This window comes from Alligator mississippiensis, chromosome 15 (assembly GCF_030867095.1).
Source record: "Alligator mississippiensis isolate rAllMis1 chromosome 15, rAllMis1, whole genome shotgun sequence".
In the NCBI taxonomy this organism is placed as follows: Eukaryota; Metazoa; Chordata; order Crocodylia; family Alligatoridae; genus Alligator; species Alligator mississippiensis.
Genome location: NC_081838.1, coordinates 7,501,352 through 7,516,543, shown reverse-complemented (window position 1 = coordinate 7,516,543; position 15,192 = coordinate 7,501,352). Strand labels below are relative to the sequence as shown.

General features: G+C 60.9%; 2 protein-coding genes across 2 annotated transcripts; both read left to right on the top strand.

Moving 5' to 3' along the window:
- On the top strand, nucleotides 1-3,570 carry METTL1 (methyltransferase 1, tRNA methylguanosine). The gene is made up of 6 exons (XM_006266776.4): nucleotides 1-115; nucleotides 481-647; nucleotides 917-1,101; nucleotides 1,769-1,882; nucleotides 2,622-2,723; nucleotides 3,186-3,570. Exons 1-6 carry the CDS (start codon nucleotides 42-44, stop codon nucleotides 3,348-3,350), a joined length of 807 nt encoding a protein of 268 aa, XP_006266838.1. The 5' UTR covers nucleotides 1-41; the 3' UTR covers nucleotides 3,351-3,570.
- Nucleotides 3,571-6,863: 3,293 nt separating this feature from the next.
- Nucleotides 6,864-14,276, top strand: LOC102574984 (25-hydroxyvitamin D-1 alpha hydroxylase, mitochondrial). The gene is made up of 9 exons (XM_006266788.4): nucleotides 6,864-7,120; nucleotides 8,419-8,609; nucleotides 9,556-9,752; nucleotides 10,838-11,038; nucleotides 11,766-11,929; nucleotides 12,018-12,184; nucleotides 12,432-12,513; nucleotides 12,777-12,974; nucleotides 13,590-14,276. The coding sequence occupies exons 1-9, from the start codon at nucleotides 6,902-6,904 to the stop codon at nucleotides 13,701-13,703; spliced, it is 1,533 nt and encodes a 510-aa protein (XP_006266850.2). The 5' UTR covers nucleotides 6,864-6,901; the 3' UTR covers nucleotides 13,704-14,276.
- The last annotated feature ends 916 nt before the right edge of the window (nucleotides 14,277-15,192 follow it).

Genomic DNA, 15,192 nt, shown 5'->3' with positions numbered 1-15,192 from the left:
CGCTCCCTGTTGCAGCAGCTCCACGTGGGCCCGGCCGGGCCATGGCGGCGCCGCAGAAGCGCTTCTACCGGCAGCGCGCGCACGCCAACCCCCTGGCGGACCACACGCTGCGCTAGTGAGTGTGGCCGGGCCCGGGCCCTGCTCCTCAATCCTCTGGGCCTGCCCCCGGCCCGGCCCGGCCCTCGCTCGCACCCGGGAGCCCCCGAGGCTCAGCCATGCTTCGAGCCCCGCTCCCAGTGCCCGAGGAGCGCGCTGTCCGGAGGGGAGCCGGAGCAGCTCAAAGGGTGGAAAACCCTGCCTGGGGTCCACGTGTCCCCTGGCAAGATGGGTCCCGTCTTCCTCCTCCCGGGGTTGCACCAGCCTCAAATGCGCCCAGCGCCGCTCTTCTCCCAGTAAAGCACCCTTCCCCAGGCCGAGACTCCGCGCTCTGCATCGGCGGCTGCGCCGGCCCCCCTCTCACTCCGACTCTCCTTGTCTCAGCCCCACCAGACCGGAGGAGATGAACTGGGCCGAGATCTACCCCGAGTTTTTTGCCCCGTTGCCCCAGGACGACAGTCACGATGATCCAAAGGATGCGGAGGAAAGAGCGCGGCCCCGGGCGCGCGTGGAGTTTGCCGATGTCGGCTGTGGCTACGGCGGCTTGCTGGGTAACCCCTGCCAGGAGGGGCTGTTGATGGGAGGAGGGTTTCCTGGGAGCAGGGGAAGCCTCTTGCCCCCTGGGCGCTGGTCTGTACCTACCTGTACACTCTAAATCGAGCGGGCATCCTGTGTTTGCCCTTCTGCCTCCTTCACCTGCACGGAGCCAAGACCGGCGGCTGGGAACAGCTCTGCTTTGGGAGCTTCCCCACCCCTCTCCGGGATCCTTTCGCAGCCTCATCTCTGCACCGCGGGCTCACTCCGGTCTCCTTCCTTCCAGTCGAGCTGTCTCCGCTCTTCCCCGACACACTCATGCTGGGCCTGGAGATCCGGGTGAAGGTCTCAGACTACGTGCGGGACCGCATCCAGGCGCTGCGGGCCTCCCAGCCTGGGCAGTACCAGAACATCGCCTGCATTCGGAGCAACGCCATGAAGCACCTGCCCAACTTCTTTCGCAAGGGCCAGGTGGGGCTGGGCTGCGATCTCCCCTCCATCCTACTCATGTTGCCCTTTGCCCCTCAAGCCCTGGGCTCCACGATGGGGGTCTTCCCTGGGCTATGTGACACCCATGTGGTCTTCTCTGTCCTACATGACACCTGTCTCTGTGGCCTTCAACCAGAGGCCACCTCTGTCCTGAGGCTTTTGACTTTCCCCGCTGGAAAGTGGGAGACGAGCCCTGATGGGCTTATAACATCATAGCGTGATTCAAGGTGGGGGCATCAGCTGTCTGGTCTCTCTGGATAAGAACTCAGGGAACTGGTCTGGTTTGGAAGGGGCTGGGACCCTCCCATGTTTCCAGCGTGGGCTAGTCCAGTGGTCCTCAATCCCTTGTAGACTCAAGCCCCACTCCCCTCCCCTTCGACTCCAGGCACCCTTGTTAGAATCAAGTCCTCTCTCAGATAATGCCAGCTCTGAGTTGCGCCCATTGCCTACCTAGAGGATTCCTTGACTGCTGTGTCACCTGCCATGGGGAGGGACATGGGTGTAAGGTGAGGGGGGTCTGAGACTGCAGGACTCATCCTAGGGGAGCCAGGGGTCAGGCAGAGTCAGGACAAGGCTGGAGGAATTACCAGGCTGGTAAAAGCAGCCCCAGGAAGAAGATTAACCCCTTTTTTTCCTTTTTCCCTTGCAGTTGACCAAGATGTTCTTCCTATTCCCTGACCCCCACTTCAAGAAGACAAAGCACAAGTGGCGCATCATCAGCCCCACGCTGCTAGCGGAGTACGCTTATGTGCTGCGGGTCGGGGTGAGTGGAGCACAGCTGCCTGGCGAGGACCTGAAGGTCGCAGTCCTCAGGCCCCACGGGAGCAGGGAACCAAGCCCCCAAGGTTTAACCCTCTGCTTTGCCACTTCAGCTGTGATGGGGGTGAAGGCCTGGACCCAGGCCTGTGGCTGTCTGGACTGCTGGGTTGGTCTCCCCTGTGGCTTCACGCGGCTCTAGCCCAGTTTGTCGGGAAGGAACTGGCAGCAGCCGTTGAGCTTTCGCTAACCCATTGCTGCCTTAGGGGCATGACGGACCCCTACGTACGCACGAGAATCAAGGCTCTGCGCCCAGCTGCTCTCACCTGCCAAGCCATGAGCTCAGCCGCCTGGGGGCTCTGCTCCCTGCCTTGCTACGGGAGCGCGCCTCTTCCGCTGCCGTCACCTGGGGAGGAGAGTAGGGTGGGTGGGATGACTACAGCTTGGCCCCACTCCAGCCTCAGCTGCCTGAGTCACAGCACCTGCCTCTTACCTGGCCCCTGGAGAGGCACCCAGCCAACAGGCTGTGACCTGGCTGCTCCCCCTAGGGACCTTACACAGAGACGCTACATCGCTGTGTGTGACCTGCCCCGGGCAGCTTGTGACTCTTGCTGCAGGTGCTGGCACCAAGAAATGGCTGGGGAGGGGCAGTGCCGCAGAGCTCCCTCGTGACAGCAGGCCATCCCCGCTGCTCACCAGGGCCCTGGTGCATGGGTTCCCCCCTGCTCACCAGGGCTCTCATGCAGGGCCTGGTGTACACCATTACCGACGTGGAAGAGGTGCATGAGTGGATGGTGAAACACTTCAGTGAGCATCCACTCTTCCAGCCGGTGCCATTGGAGGAGATGGTGAGAGCCTGGCCTGGCAGGGAGGAATGGGAGGGGAGGCTGGGCCCCTGGCTGGGGCTTCCCAGGCAGACGTGAGTTCTTCCCTCTGATTGCGGCTTCCTAGAAATCCTGGGAGGCTGGAAAGTGAAACATGGGCTATCATCACAGGCCTCTTCCCCCTCAGCATGTCCCTGGGGCTGGGTGTGTAATGTGGTTACTAGGGAGGCCCTGAGGGCCCCGTTGCTGCCGAGATCCCAAGGGCCTGTAGGTTTGCCAGTGTCTGGCCAGGCTGGGAGGGTCCCTCACTGCCAAATGCTGCCCCGGCCAGCAGGATCTGGGCTCTGGCTGGTCGCAGGGGGCGGGAGAAGAAGCCAGCCTGCAGGTCTCTGTCACTGGGACTGACCTTCAGACCTGACTCCTGCTGGGGTAGGGGTGGCCAGCCTACGGTCTGGACAGTAACCAGCCTTTCACCTGCTCCTGCAGAGCTCCGATCCCATCGTGGACTGTCTGGGCACCGCCACCGAGGAGGGAAAGAAGGTGCAGCGCAGTGGTGGCAAGACCTTCCCGGCCGTCTTCCAGCGCATTGAGGACAAGGTTCTGCAGGGAGCACCAGGCCCAGGGCAGCCCCAGGATGCAGCGGGCACGTGATGGGACTCTGGGGAGGTGTCCACTCCCTTCCTGGCTCTGACGGGCCAAGCACTGGGCATGGCCTTGTCTGTCCATCCATCCTTCCTGCAGCCCAGGGGTGCCTAAGCTGTGGCTTCTTCTTCCTGAGCAGCTCTGGCTGTGGGTGCAGAGGCTCTGGGCCTAGGGACTTTGCCAGCGCTGCAGCTGGACTTATTGATCGCTGAATAAACCCTCAACCCAGCCTGGCTGGCGTCTCCATGGGGCGACAGAGCTTGAGTTGTCCCTGCAGCCGGTGCTGTGGCCAGGCCTGGCATTAGGTCCTTCTCTCTGCAAAGCCAAGTGGCTGCCTGGCCTGTCCCCATTTCTGGGCCCTGGAGGAGGCCTGGGCTGGGGCTGGATTCTATTGTGGCCAGTGCAAAGGGGCCTGGTTTCCTGTGTTGCAAATGGGTAGTTCCCAGAATCTGGAGTAGGACCAGGCGGGGGTGTGGGTAGACGGGGAGAGCAGCTGTGTCTGGAACTCCCCAGCTGAAAGTGTTGACATGACCTGGCTGGAGAAGCCAGAGGGCCTGTCTGCACCCTGCCATGACGGGGAGTGGCACGGGTCCAAGGAGGGTGGACGTGAGCAATGACAGGGCCCTGCCCCCATCAGGAAACAATCCATCAGGCTGGAAGCTGCCTCTTCTCCCTGGAGCTGCTGGGGACTCCCTGAGCTGCTTCAGAGCCTGGGGTTGGTGCTGCACATCCAAGAGCCCTGCTTTTCAAGGGTTGTTGAAGGCTGCCATCTGGGCAGCACTGCCCTGCTATGCTTGGTCATGTGGGGTAAACCAGGCCAGCAGTGCACCCCCTCCAAGGGGGGCCCTGGCCACACATGGAAGCAATCACAGCGGCCAGGGAGTGACAAGGATGAGTTCAGGCAGTGGATGTGAGTCTCCCTGGCTGGAAAGCAAGTTTCTGGGGAAGGAGCGGGAGATGGGGCTGCCTAGAGGCTGGGGGACAGGCCTTTCCACCCCCCTGCCCATTGTGGCTGCTTCCCAGGGCCCTGCTCCTGGCAGGGGCTGTATCCCAGATGCCCACTGGCCAAGCAGGGCAGGGAGAGGCAGAAAGCACCAGCTTGGGATGGGGGGGAACGTGCCTGCCTGCAGCCTGGCCAGGGCTGCAGGATGCTTCTGTGAAGGTCTCTGCCCTGCAGCTCCTCCCGGGGACTAGGCTACCAGAGCAAGATGACTTCAGTCCTAGGACAGCAGACTCAGCTCAGACCACAGGGAGCTGAGACCCCCGGGACAGGCTCGGAGCACCTGTCTGGACCCAGCCCTGCCTGGTGCCACCTCCAAGCCTTGAAACGCTCAGTGCCAAGGGGCCCGGCCCCTGGGGGTCCTGGGAGGGGCCCAGCATCCTGATGTGTCCATGGGCAGTCCCCTGTGCCCCACTCCACTCCCAGTTGGGAAGTCCAGCTCCCAAGCACCCAACTGGGGCACACGGGAACTGCTCTGTCTTGCACAGAGATCCCAGCAGCTCCGGACCCACGTGCCTTCTTTAGCTTCTCCGAAACTGGAGCCCCAAACTGGAACCATGACCCTGTTTCCGGCATCCTCGGTGTTGATTTTCCTCTAGCCCCCTAGAAAGCTTGGGGGTCCTGGTGTGGGCTGCTCCTATGGTCCCTGAAATGCCAAGCAGTGGTGGGGTAGCCTAGTGGCTAGAGGCCAGGATGCAAGCAGAGATTGACTATTGTTACTGCTTGTGGGTCCGTCGTCTTCCCTGTTCTAGGATAGGGACGTCTCCGTTTGTACGCATGGATGAATCTAGAGACGTACACGCAAGCAGGATGGTGCCTGGCGAGAATACGAGACGGCCGTGGGGGGCTGTGCCGCAGGAGGGTGCCTACCTGCCTTTTCAGCCAGGCACGAGGCTGCTGCCAAGCGGACGGCACTGGGGCAAAGGGAAGGGGCCTGGCTCGACACAGCCCAGTGGTTTGCAGGCAAACAGTCCTCTGAAAGCTGGGCACAGTGGAAGAGGAGCTGGCGCGAGGGCAGCTTTGGGATCACCTCACTCGCCACCCTGCCAAATCAGCTGAGAAAGCAAGTGCCCTCTGGGCCTGGGTCCCAGGCAGCCGGTGTCATGTCCTCACCATGGGCCAAGTTCACTCCCACTGGCAGGGCCCCAGCCCGTCTTGCCCTGCCCCCTTCCCTCTTGAAGGGGACTGGTTCTTGGGCTGTAACTGCCCCGCAGCCCTACTGGGGCCGAGACAGCCCTTTTTCCTGCCCTGAGGAGCAGCACGTACATACACATCCATGTACACACACACCACAGAGAGCAGCAGGTGCTCCCCTGTTGCATACAACATCTACATGTGTGTGCCACAGAGGTCACAGCATGCATGCACATGTTCACACAGGTGTATCACAGAGATCAGCACATGCACACATACACACATGCCATATGTGCACACACAGATGAGCACACACACGCACATATGGCTCTGTGCAAATGTGCACACAGATCACTCGTGCACACCTGGATCAGTATGCACATATGTGTACATGCAGATCAGCATGCATGTGGGCACACACAGACTGGCATGCACACATGCATGCATGGATCAGCATGCACATGTGTCCATACACGAATCAGCCCGCAAATTAGCACACACGAATCACACCTGGATCAGTATGTGCATATGTGCACATACATCAGCACACGTGTGCAAACATGGATCAACATGCATATATGTGCACACAGATCAGCAAGCACATGTGTGCAAGGGGATCGGTATGCACATATGTGCACACGTGGGTCCCTGCCCACACACCCAGCGAGGCAGGACCCCTGGGGCCCCTGCAGGGACTGTGTAAAAGACCCAGACCCCCAGCTGTGGCACCTGCCTGCCTGGGGGGACCGTGCTGGCTCTGGGGGAGCCCTGTTTCCAGCGCCCTGCGTGAGCCTGGAGGGATGCGGCCGCCCCTGCCTGGGCCCGCCTCACCCATGCGCTGCAGCCGCAACGCAACTCGGGCTTCTCCTTCTTCCCCACCGCCCCCCCACCCCCTCACCCCAGGGCCGACTCAGCACTTCCCTGTGCTTTATCCCCTTTCCTGCCCTTCACTGGGGGGCACCACCCTGGTGCCAGGCTCAGCACAGGGCAATCATGCCCTCCATGCCCCTTCCACACTTCATGGGTGCCCACCCCCAGGCACCCCCTGGCCCCTGGTACCCACCCTCTAGGCCCCACCAAAAGGCACCCCCAGGTACCCCCTGGTACTCATCCCCAGGCACCCTCTTCCCCCTAGTACCCACCCCTAAGGCCCCCCGATACCCACCCCCAGGCACCCCCTGCCCCCCCAACCCCCCCCACCCGTGCTCTCTCCCCATAGCCCACATGGCTGCAGCCTCCTGCCACTCACCCCCCCCCATCCCCGGGCATTGACTGACCTTATGCAAATGACCGAACGTTGAGACACCGGGGGGCGTGGCTTGGACGGGGGCGGGGCCTTCTCTGCTCCACGTGCCACGTTCTGCATATAAGTCACGAAAGATGCTGCGGGGACCAGTCTTGGGGCTGCCTCCCTCCTGGTGCCACCATGCCACAGGCCCTGAAGCTGGCCGGCCGGGCCTCCCTGCTCGCCCGCTGCCTGCCTGAGCTGGTCCAGGCCCCGGCCCAGGTGACTGAGGCACCCAAGACCTTAGCCCAGGTGATCGAGGCACCCAAGACCTTAGCCCAGATGCCGGGTCCGGGCGCGCTGAGCTTCTTCTACGACCTGTTTTGCAGGCGGGGGCTGTCCCGGCTGCACGAGCTGCAGGTAAGCCCTGTGCCTGAGCAGCCAGGGATGCACCTGGCACCTGTCCCTGGAGCCCCCCAAGTTGCCCGCAGGAGATTGGGGGAGTCCAGCCGCTAACAGCCTCTGGGTAAAGCCAACAGCACCTTTGCCGGGTGCTCCCCTCCCAAACCAGCTCCGTCCTTAGTCCCTGGAGTGGACAAGTCCTCCAAGAAACCCCGTGAGCCAAGCCGAGAAGCCTACATTGGCAAGCAGTGGGGTGGTCAGCACCGTACAACCTGTCACCTGCATGCCGTGTGCCCGCGTGCCTTGAGGACACTTCCCACAGCTCTCGGGGACAACAGAACAGGGGGATCCATAGACGCCTGACCCCCTAATTATGGGTTTGGCCACATGCACGGTGCACGTGCTACCAGAGGGGAATGGAGCTGGGGAAACTCCTCACAGGGCCTTTCAGGTTGGCGGGGATGGGAGTTTTGTGTCTGCTTTATGAATGGAAACAGGATAAAGTGAGGACACGGAGACGTGGCTGGGGAGGGACCTCACCCCAGGGAGAGACCCTGCCCTGCCTGGGTCAATGCACTGAGAAATCAAGAGGAATGGAGTGGTTTCCTCCTCCATGTGCTCCCCGAGGCTTCACCTCCTGGATCAGGCAATGCATTTCATCTCTGAGACCCCCCATCTCCCCTCTGTGAATTGTGTAGCTTGTCTGTATCTGATGTATCCGGGGCTTTGAAAGCTCCTGATGTTCCTCTGGATCTAGTTTCCCTGGCTGGTGGGGAGCTGCAGGAGGGAGACACAGCATTGCCTTTGGGGCAGGCCAAATTCAGACCACCCTTCCTGATGCTCCAGCACCTCCTTGTCTCCCCTCTCCTACGCCCGCAAGGAGGGGGGATCCACCTGGTTCTTGGGGCTGCGTGTGGGCACCGCACCCCAAAGCCCAAATTTGCCAGGAGAGAGATGAGGCTGGGACCCAGCTGCTCCTATTCCCTGCCAGGCGGGTGCTGTCTGCTCTGTCTTCTGGATTAATTGTATCCCTCCCTAATGACCGACTGGCTTGGGAAAGGTGACTCTGGTCTCACTCTCAATTCACTGTCACTTCCTCTCTCCGGGGAGCTCAGTCCTGCCGGAGTTCAGCCTCCGAGGCCGAAGGAGCAGGGGGTGGGGAGAGAGGGGGCTGGTGGCCAGGAGCAGAGTCCAGCAGGTGGATCATTGACTTGTTCGGGCACCAAAGGATCTGAGAAAAGGGGGCAGGGGGAGGCTTCAAGGGACCCCAGTCACACTCCATCTCCAGCACTGAGCCATCTCCTCCTGTCTCCTAGATGGAAGGGAAAGCCAAGTACGGGCCGGTATGGAAGGCCAGCTTCGGGCCCATCCTCACGGTGCACGTGGCCGACCCCGGGCTGATCGAGCAGGTTCTGCGGCAGGAGGGGAAGCACCCGGTGCGCTCGGACCTCTCCTCCTGGAAGGACTACCGGGAGAGCCGGGGCCACGCGTACGGGCTGCTCACAGCGTAAGTCATCCCCACCGTGCTTTGCATGGGACCGTCGGGGCGGGGGGGGTCACGAAAGCAAAGCTCTGAGTTCCCAGAGACCCTGCAAACATCTTTCTGCCTAAGGGAGTCGGGCACCAAAATCTCCTGCATCCCAGCAAGGATCAGGATCTGCCCTGCCTGCCATGCCAGGCGCTGTACAAATAATCCAGTGGTAAATGTGAGCAGGGTGGACAGGGGAGCTGGGAGTGGAGGAAGCAGGCGTCACCAAGAATGGGGTCCAATAGGAAGCTGGTCTGAGCGGGGAGTAAAGAGTTAATGCAGCCCCAAAGGAGCCTATCTCCAAAATGGGGGGCATGGACTAGTGTCCACCCTCCATGCTCATTGCTGGGGTGGGCATGGGCCTGGCCTCTGCCTGGCATCCCCTCATTAAGGATATTGATGGGGTCCTATGGGAGGGTCGCTTATTCCCATCCCCCATGGTATCTGCTCCCCCTCAACAGGTGGCACCCTCCCACATCTGGGCCCCTGTGATGCAGCCATATCCCCCCCTGCCCCAAAGCTATGGGGTCCACCCCCCTGCTCTGCCCCCCGGAGCGACGTCACTCTGCGCTCCCGTGGCTGCCCGGACTTGCGCAAAGCATGAGGGTTGCACTGAGTAAGCCCTGACTCAGATCCCAGCCCCACCACACTGGGTGCAGGATGTGAGTAAGGCTTGGGGGTGCACCCTTGCAGGTGCCCCGGATTGGCTGTTCCTCTCCCCTGGGCTGGACAGGGGGGACATCACAACAGAGCAACCTCCTCCAGCCCAGCACCTTCCTCTTGGCCTTGCTTCTGGGGGCCTTTGCTTCCAGCCAGGCTGGTAGGCACAGGGGGGTGGAGCAGCACCTGGGGCTGGATCCAGTGCCCAAGAGTGCCCCTCTTGTCTCAATGGACCTAACGTGGCATCCCTTTATCCCCCTCTCAGGGAAGGCGAGGAGTGGCAGAAGACCCGCAGCATCCTGGCCAAGCATATGCTAAAGCCCAAGGAGGTGGAGTCATACGCTGGGGCCTTGAACGGTGTTGTGGGTGACCTCATCCGCCGCCTGGAGCTCCGGCGCCATCGTCATGAGCGCCACGTGGTCACCGACGTGGCTGGCGAGTTCTACAAGTTCGGCCTCGAAGGTGCGTGGCTAGGGCATGGGGCTTGGGGATGAATAACTTGAACTCTGCCTACAGTGCGGTGAGCTCTGCGAGCTGTCACCACCCAGGAAAGAGATCTGGGAGGCACTGTGAACATCAGCTCCATGCTCAGCCATCACCAAAAAAAGACAAACACGATGGCAGGCGTTATTAAGAAGGGAATTGTGAACGCTGCTGAAAGTATTGTGATGCCCCTTAATTCACTCATGGCATGTCCACGCCTTGAATCCTGCACCCAGTTCTGGTCCCCGCACCTCCAAAAGGATCTAGAAGAAGTAGAGAAGGTCCAGAGAAGGGCATCCTTGGAAGGGTTTAAGACCCGGCTAGACAAAGCCTTGGCTGGGATGGGGTAGTTGGGGCTGGTCCTGCTTGGAGCAGGGGGCTGGACTAGAGATGACCTCCTGAGGTCTCTTCCAACTCTTGTCTTCTCTGATTCTGTGCTCAAAGATGATGATTCTCAAATCAAGTGCTCCTGTATGGAGGGGCTTCCGTAGGAGGAGAGACTAATGAGGCCAGGCCTGTTCTGTGTAGAGAAGAGACACTTGAGGGGAGATGGGAGAAGGGTTTCCAGCACGGTGAATGGCAAAGAGAAAGTCACTAGGGATTTATTCCTGACTGTCTCTCTTCAGACCAGAATGAGGGGGCACCGCATGAAACGAATAGATCGTCAGTTGAAAACGAACGCGTGGATGTACTTTTTCCCCCAGCATGGCATGACAGGGTGGGAGCTGAGAGTGTAGCCAGATTCACCAAGGGGTTGGACACATGCTTGGAGGAAAGGGGCATCGGGAGCTATTGAGCAGGGAGCGAAGGATGCAGAATGTCCTGGACCTTCAATGCTGGAGGCTGAAAGAGAGAAAGGACTAACGGGGGGGGAAAAGACCTGATCAGACCCAGTCACTCTCCCTTCCAGCCTCTGCTCTCTGCTGCGGTGCGACACGGGAGATGGGGCGAGACAGAGCTAGGGTCTGACCCGGTCCCTGGCGGGGCTTGTGGAATAGAAGGGGGCAGTGGGACTCTCGCCCCGGCACCCCCGTGGTTCTGACTCTTGCAGCTCTTCCCTGCAGGCATCTCCTCCGTCCTCTTCGATTCCCGCATCGGGTGCCTGGAGGCCGAGGTGCCCGAGGAGACCGAGACCTTCATCCGCTCCATCAACACCATGTTCGTCATGACGCTCCTCACCATGGCCATGCCTAAGGCCCTGCATCGCCTCTTTCCCAAGCCCTGGAAGACCTTCTGCGAGGCCTGGGACTACATGTTTGCCTTCGGTGCGTGACCTCCTGGGGTGGGCGGAGAGGGTAGGGCTCTGGCTTCTCTCCCACGGCCCATTCCCTCGGGGAGGAGCACGGAGCCCATTTTCATCATTGCACAGCATTTATGAAGCATGGGAGCAGGCGGGGGGAAGCAGCGGCTTGGATCTTTATTGAAGCGCCCTGCAGCCATTAGGGGCAGGGTGCCTAGAGCTGCTGCGAAATTCCCTGAGCTCACGGAGCTTCCTGGAAGCTTCCTGCTGTCACCCGCTGAATCAGCTCTCCTGTAACTCCCGTTCCAACTTGCAAGGGTCCCGATGAGTCTTTCTAAACCGAGAGCCAAGATTTAGGCCCCTCCAGGAAATTCCTTCTTCCAGCATGGGCCAGCTGGGTGCTGCCATCCCCACAGCGTGGTTATGCTGTTAGGTCATCACCAGGGCTGGAGCCAGAATTGGCATCAGTCCTCGCTTCCCACAGATCGCACGCAGGTGCTTTTCTGGCAGCCCAAGGGATTTAGAAACTGGAATCCCTTGGGTTTCTCTGGAAATCTCCACCTATGAGTGATGGGGGGCTGGAAGACAGGGGAAAGATGCTGCTGGCTCTCAGGGTGCCCTACTGCTCCCCACTTCCAAATGGAGCTTGTATTCTTACCCTGGCTTCTGCAGCCTGGCCCAGCCAGCACCAGGGCAGTGGTGGCATTAAAGAGCTGGTGCTTGGGTCTCATGAGACCTTTGTGCTCCTGCAGCCAAGAAGCACATTGACCGGCGCCTGGCAGAGGTGGCAGCACAGGTCGCCCGAGGGGAGCCGGTGGAAGGCAAGTTCCTCACCTACTACCTGGCCAAGGAGCAGCTGTCCATGAAAGCCATCTACGGCAATGTCACCGAGCTGCTGCTGGCTGGCGTCGACACGGTAGGTGGAAAGAGGTCGGTGGGAGGCAGGGAAAGGGGATGCCCCTAGCTCCGTGCCTCTAACCCCGCAGCCCCTCTTGGTCCCGCAGATCTCCAGCACGCTGTCCTGGAGCCTGTACGAGCTGGCGCGGCACCCTGGGGTTCAGGCTGCGGTCCATGCTGAGATCACCGCTGCGGTGCAGGATGGTGCCATCCCATCGGCCTCGGACATGGCCCGGATGCCTTTGCTAAAGGCCGTGGTGAAGGAGGCGCTGAGGTGAGAGCCTCCAGGCTCTGGTGGGGGGATCAACCTGGGGTCTAAAGGGGATGGAGCTAGTTGCAATGGCTATGGGGGGACCTCAGGTTTCTCTTGGGGCAGCACTGGGGTCTCTGAAGCTCCTTGAGCCGGGCAGGAGGCAGAGCTGTGTCTGGCAGAGTCACCGGCTGTGGGACTAGAACCTGCAACTTGAGGTGAGACCCCCCACAGGCAGACCCTCACCCGTGTTGCCCTTCTGCCCCCGCAGGCTGTACCCAGTGATCCCAGGCAATGCTCGTGTCATCCCAGACCGGGACATCCATGTGGGCGAGTACATCATTCCCAAGAAGGTGAGCAGAGCCTGGCCCAGCCAGGGTGGTGGGGGGATGTGGAAGGGGGTGGGGGGGTCTCCCTACCCCCAGGGAACAGGCTAGGTCTCTGCCATGCTGGGTGTGGGGAGCTGGGGTCTGGCTGTGCCCTGTCCCCAGGGCTGGGATAGGACGGCAATAGCAGTAGTGGGGGGCATCCCCACCACCCTGTCCCTACCTATACCCAGTGGTGCCCTGCCCCGACCACACCAGGATCTCACAGGCACACCCCTCCCTCCCGGCAGACCCTGATCACGTTGTGCCACTATGCCACGTCACGGGACGAGCGGTTCTTCCCTGAGCCCAACGCCTTCCGGCCCGAGCGCTGGCTGCAGCGGGATGCAGCCCACCACCCTTACGCCTCCCTGCCCTTCGGCTTCGGCAAGCGCAGCTGCGTGGGGCGGCGCATCGCTGAGCTCGAGGTGCACTTGGCTCTGGCTCGGGTGAGTGTGGGGTCCGTGGGGCACCACAGAGCTGATGGCAATGGCAGGCAGGGAAGGGTGGGGCATGTCTTTCCCTGCCAGGCTCGATCCTGCCTCTCTATAGCAAGGTGCTGTTGTTGGTTTGGTGGGGGGGCATGGAGTCTTGTTAAACTTCCTGGTTGTAGTAGAACTAGGGAAGGTCCAAAGCAACCTGATCAGGGGGCTGGAGATGCATCCAGACCTGGAGAGACCAGAAAAGCCTTGGGGTCAGGGGGAAGCTAGCAGGCTATAGTGCCACACCACATGTGGGCAAAGGGAAGAGGGAATTGAGTATGGCCTGGGGCAGTGAGGGACTGGACAGACTCATGCGGGGTGGATCCATAAACGGGCAGGGACCGGGATGTCTCCTCTGCCAGCTCTGTGCCAATGAGGAGGGGATGGCAGGGAGAGGTCAGCATGGGCCTGGCTGCGGGGGTCCAGGCCAAGGGTCGTGCCCAAGGGGCTAGGACAGGCTGGGGGCCTGTTTTGGGGGGCAAATGCCTGTGACTTCTTCACAAGGAAGCCACGGTCTGGGCTTGGGCTGACCCGGTGTGGAGCTTCTTATGGTGCTGAGCCCTTCCATCCATCTCCTTGCAGATCCTCACGCACTTCGATGTCCGGCCGGAGCCGGCCGACTGCCCGGTAAAGCCCATGACTCGCACCGTGCTGGTGCCTGAGAAGGACATCAACCTGCAGTTCCTGAGCCGCTGATGGAGCCTGTCTGAGAGAGGCCAAGGACAGGGGTGCTTGTGGGTGGCAATCGGGGCAGGGGAAGGACCCATAGACCTGCTTTTTCCAAGTGACACCCCCAGATTGGGACGCCTCCACATCCTCTGAGACTGACGGACATCCTCAGAAGCAAAGGTCCCCCAAGGAGCCAGTCCTGGAGGGCGCTGAGCCCAGCCCAGCCCCCTCCCTCTGCCAGTTCAAATCCCTGTCCAGCCACAAAGATCCACCAGTGAGGAAAGCCGCGACAATCAGCAACTCGGGGCCAATTCCCCAGGAGGTATCAATCAGGGAAGGCCAGACAGCCGTTTGCAAGAGGCACATATGTGTCTAAACACGCAGGGTCGTTAATGCCAAACGATGCTATTGAAAGCACCGGGCCATTATTTATTATTTTTATAGCCTGTATTTATCAATGCGCCCTGGGCAGAAGCTGGAACCTGAGAGCCTGAATCTCTGCAACTCGGGCCTGTCAGCCCGGCGCTGCCATGGGTGCTTTGCTATTTAAACACTGTATTTATTATTGTCTGCATAATAAATGGTTTTTTTTAAGCCTGAGCTGGGCCTGTGTGGTGGGGATGGGAAGAGCCAGGGTGGGGTAATGGGGCAGGGGGGATGGGTTTGATCCCTTACAGGTGCCTCCAGGCTATACCTTGGATCGGGGCCTGATGGAGCCGGGAAGGCAGAAGTAGGACGAGAAACGGGAATCGAGGCTGGGAGGTGAAGTGACTTGCCCGCAGTCAGATGGCATGTCGGTGGCAAGGCTTAGAGTTCCTGACTGGCTGCCCTACCCACTAGCCCACCCTGCCCCCGCACTGCGTACTTCCTGGGTGACGAATCCTCCAAACCCCCCTGGGCACTGTGTTCTCATCTCGGCTCCGATCCAGCCTCTGAACCTACCTCAGTTTAACACAGAGACCCGGTTTCCACCCCGCACTGCCCGAGCAGGCTGCAACGGCTGGATTCAGAGGCTGAGCTGGTCCACGTTCCACCCCAGAAGCAGGCGCAGCAAATGCTGCCCCATATCCCCAGCGGAAGTAGACGAAGTCACAGAGACTTGCCCCCCCAGAACAGGCCCACAGCCTGTCCTAGCTCCTTGGGTATGACCCTTGGCCTGGACCGCTCCCCTGAAGCCAGGCCTGTGCTGACACCAGCAAGCGCATGCTGCGTCACCCCCCTGCGGGCATCCCGGGGACCTGCCTGCCTACTGCAGGAGCTGGCAAGCCGTAGCTGTCCATGCTGGGAGCACCCACGACCTGGCACCAGTTCAGCTGCCCAAGGTTCCCTGCCCCCAGAGGCCTGTGGCTGGGTAAGGGGCCAGGGGAGCACTGAGATGGAAGGGATGGGAAAGCCTGGGGTGAGACATGGAGCTGGCACATGTCCTGCCCAGGCAGGGAGAAGACTGGTCCCCAGCAGGGGAGGGGGTGGCACACAAAGCAGGGGCCCATGCCCCTTCTCCCTCCTCCCACAGGCA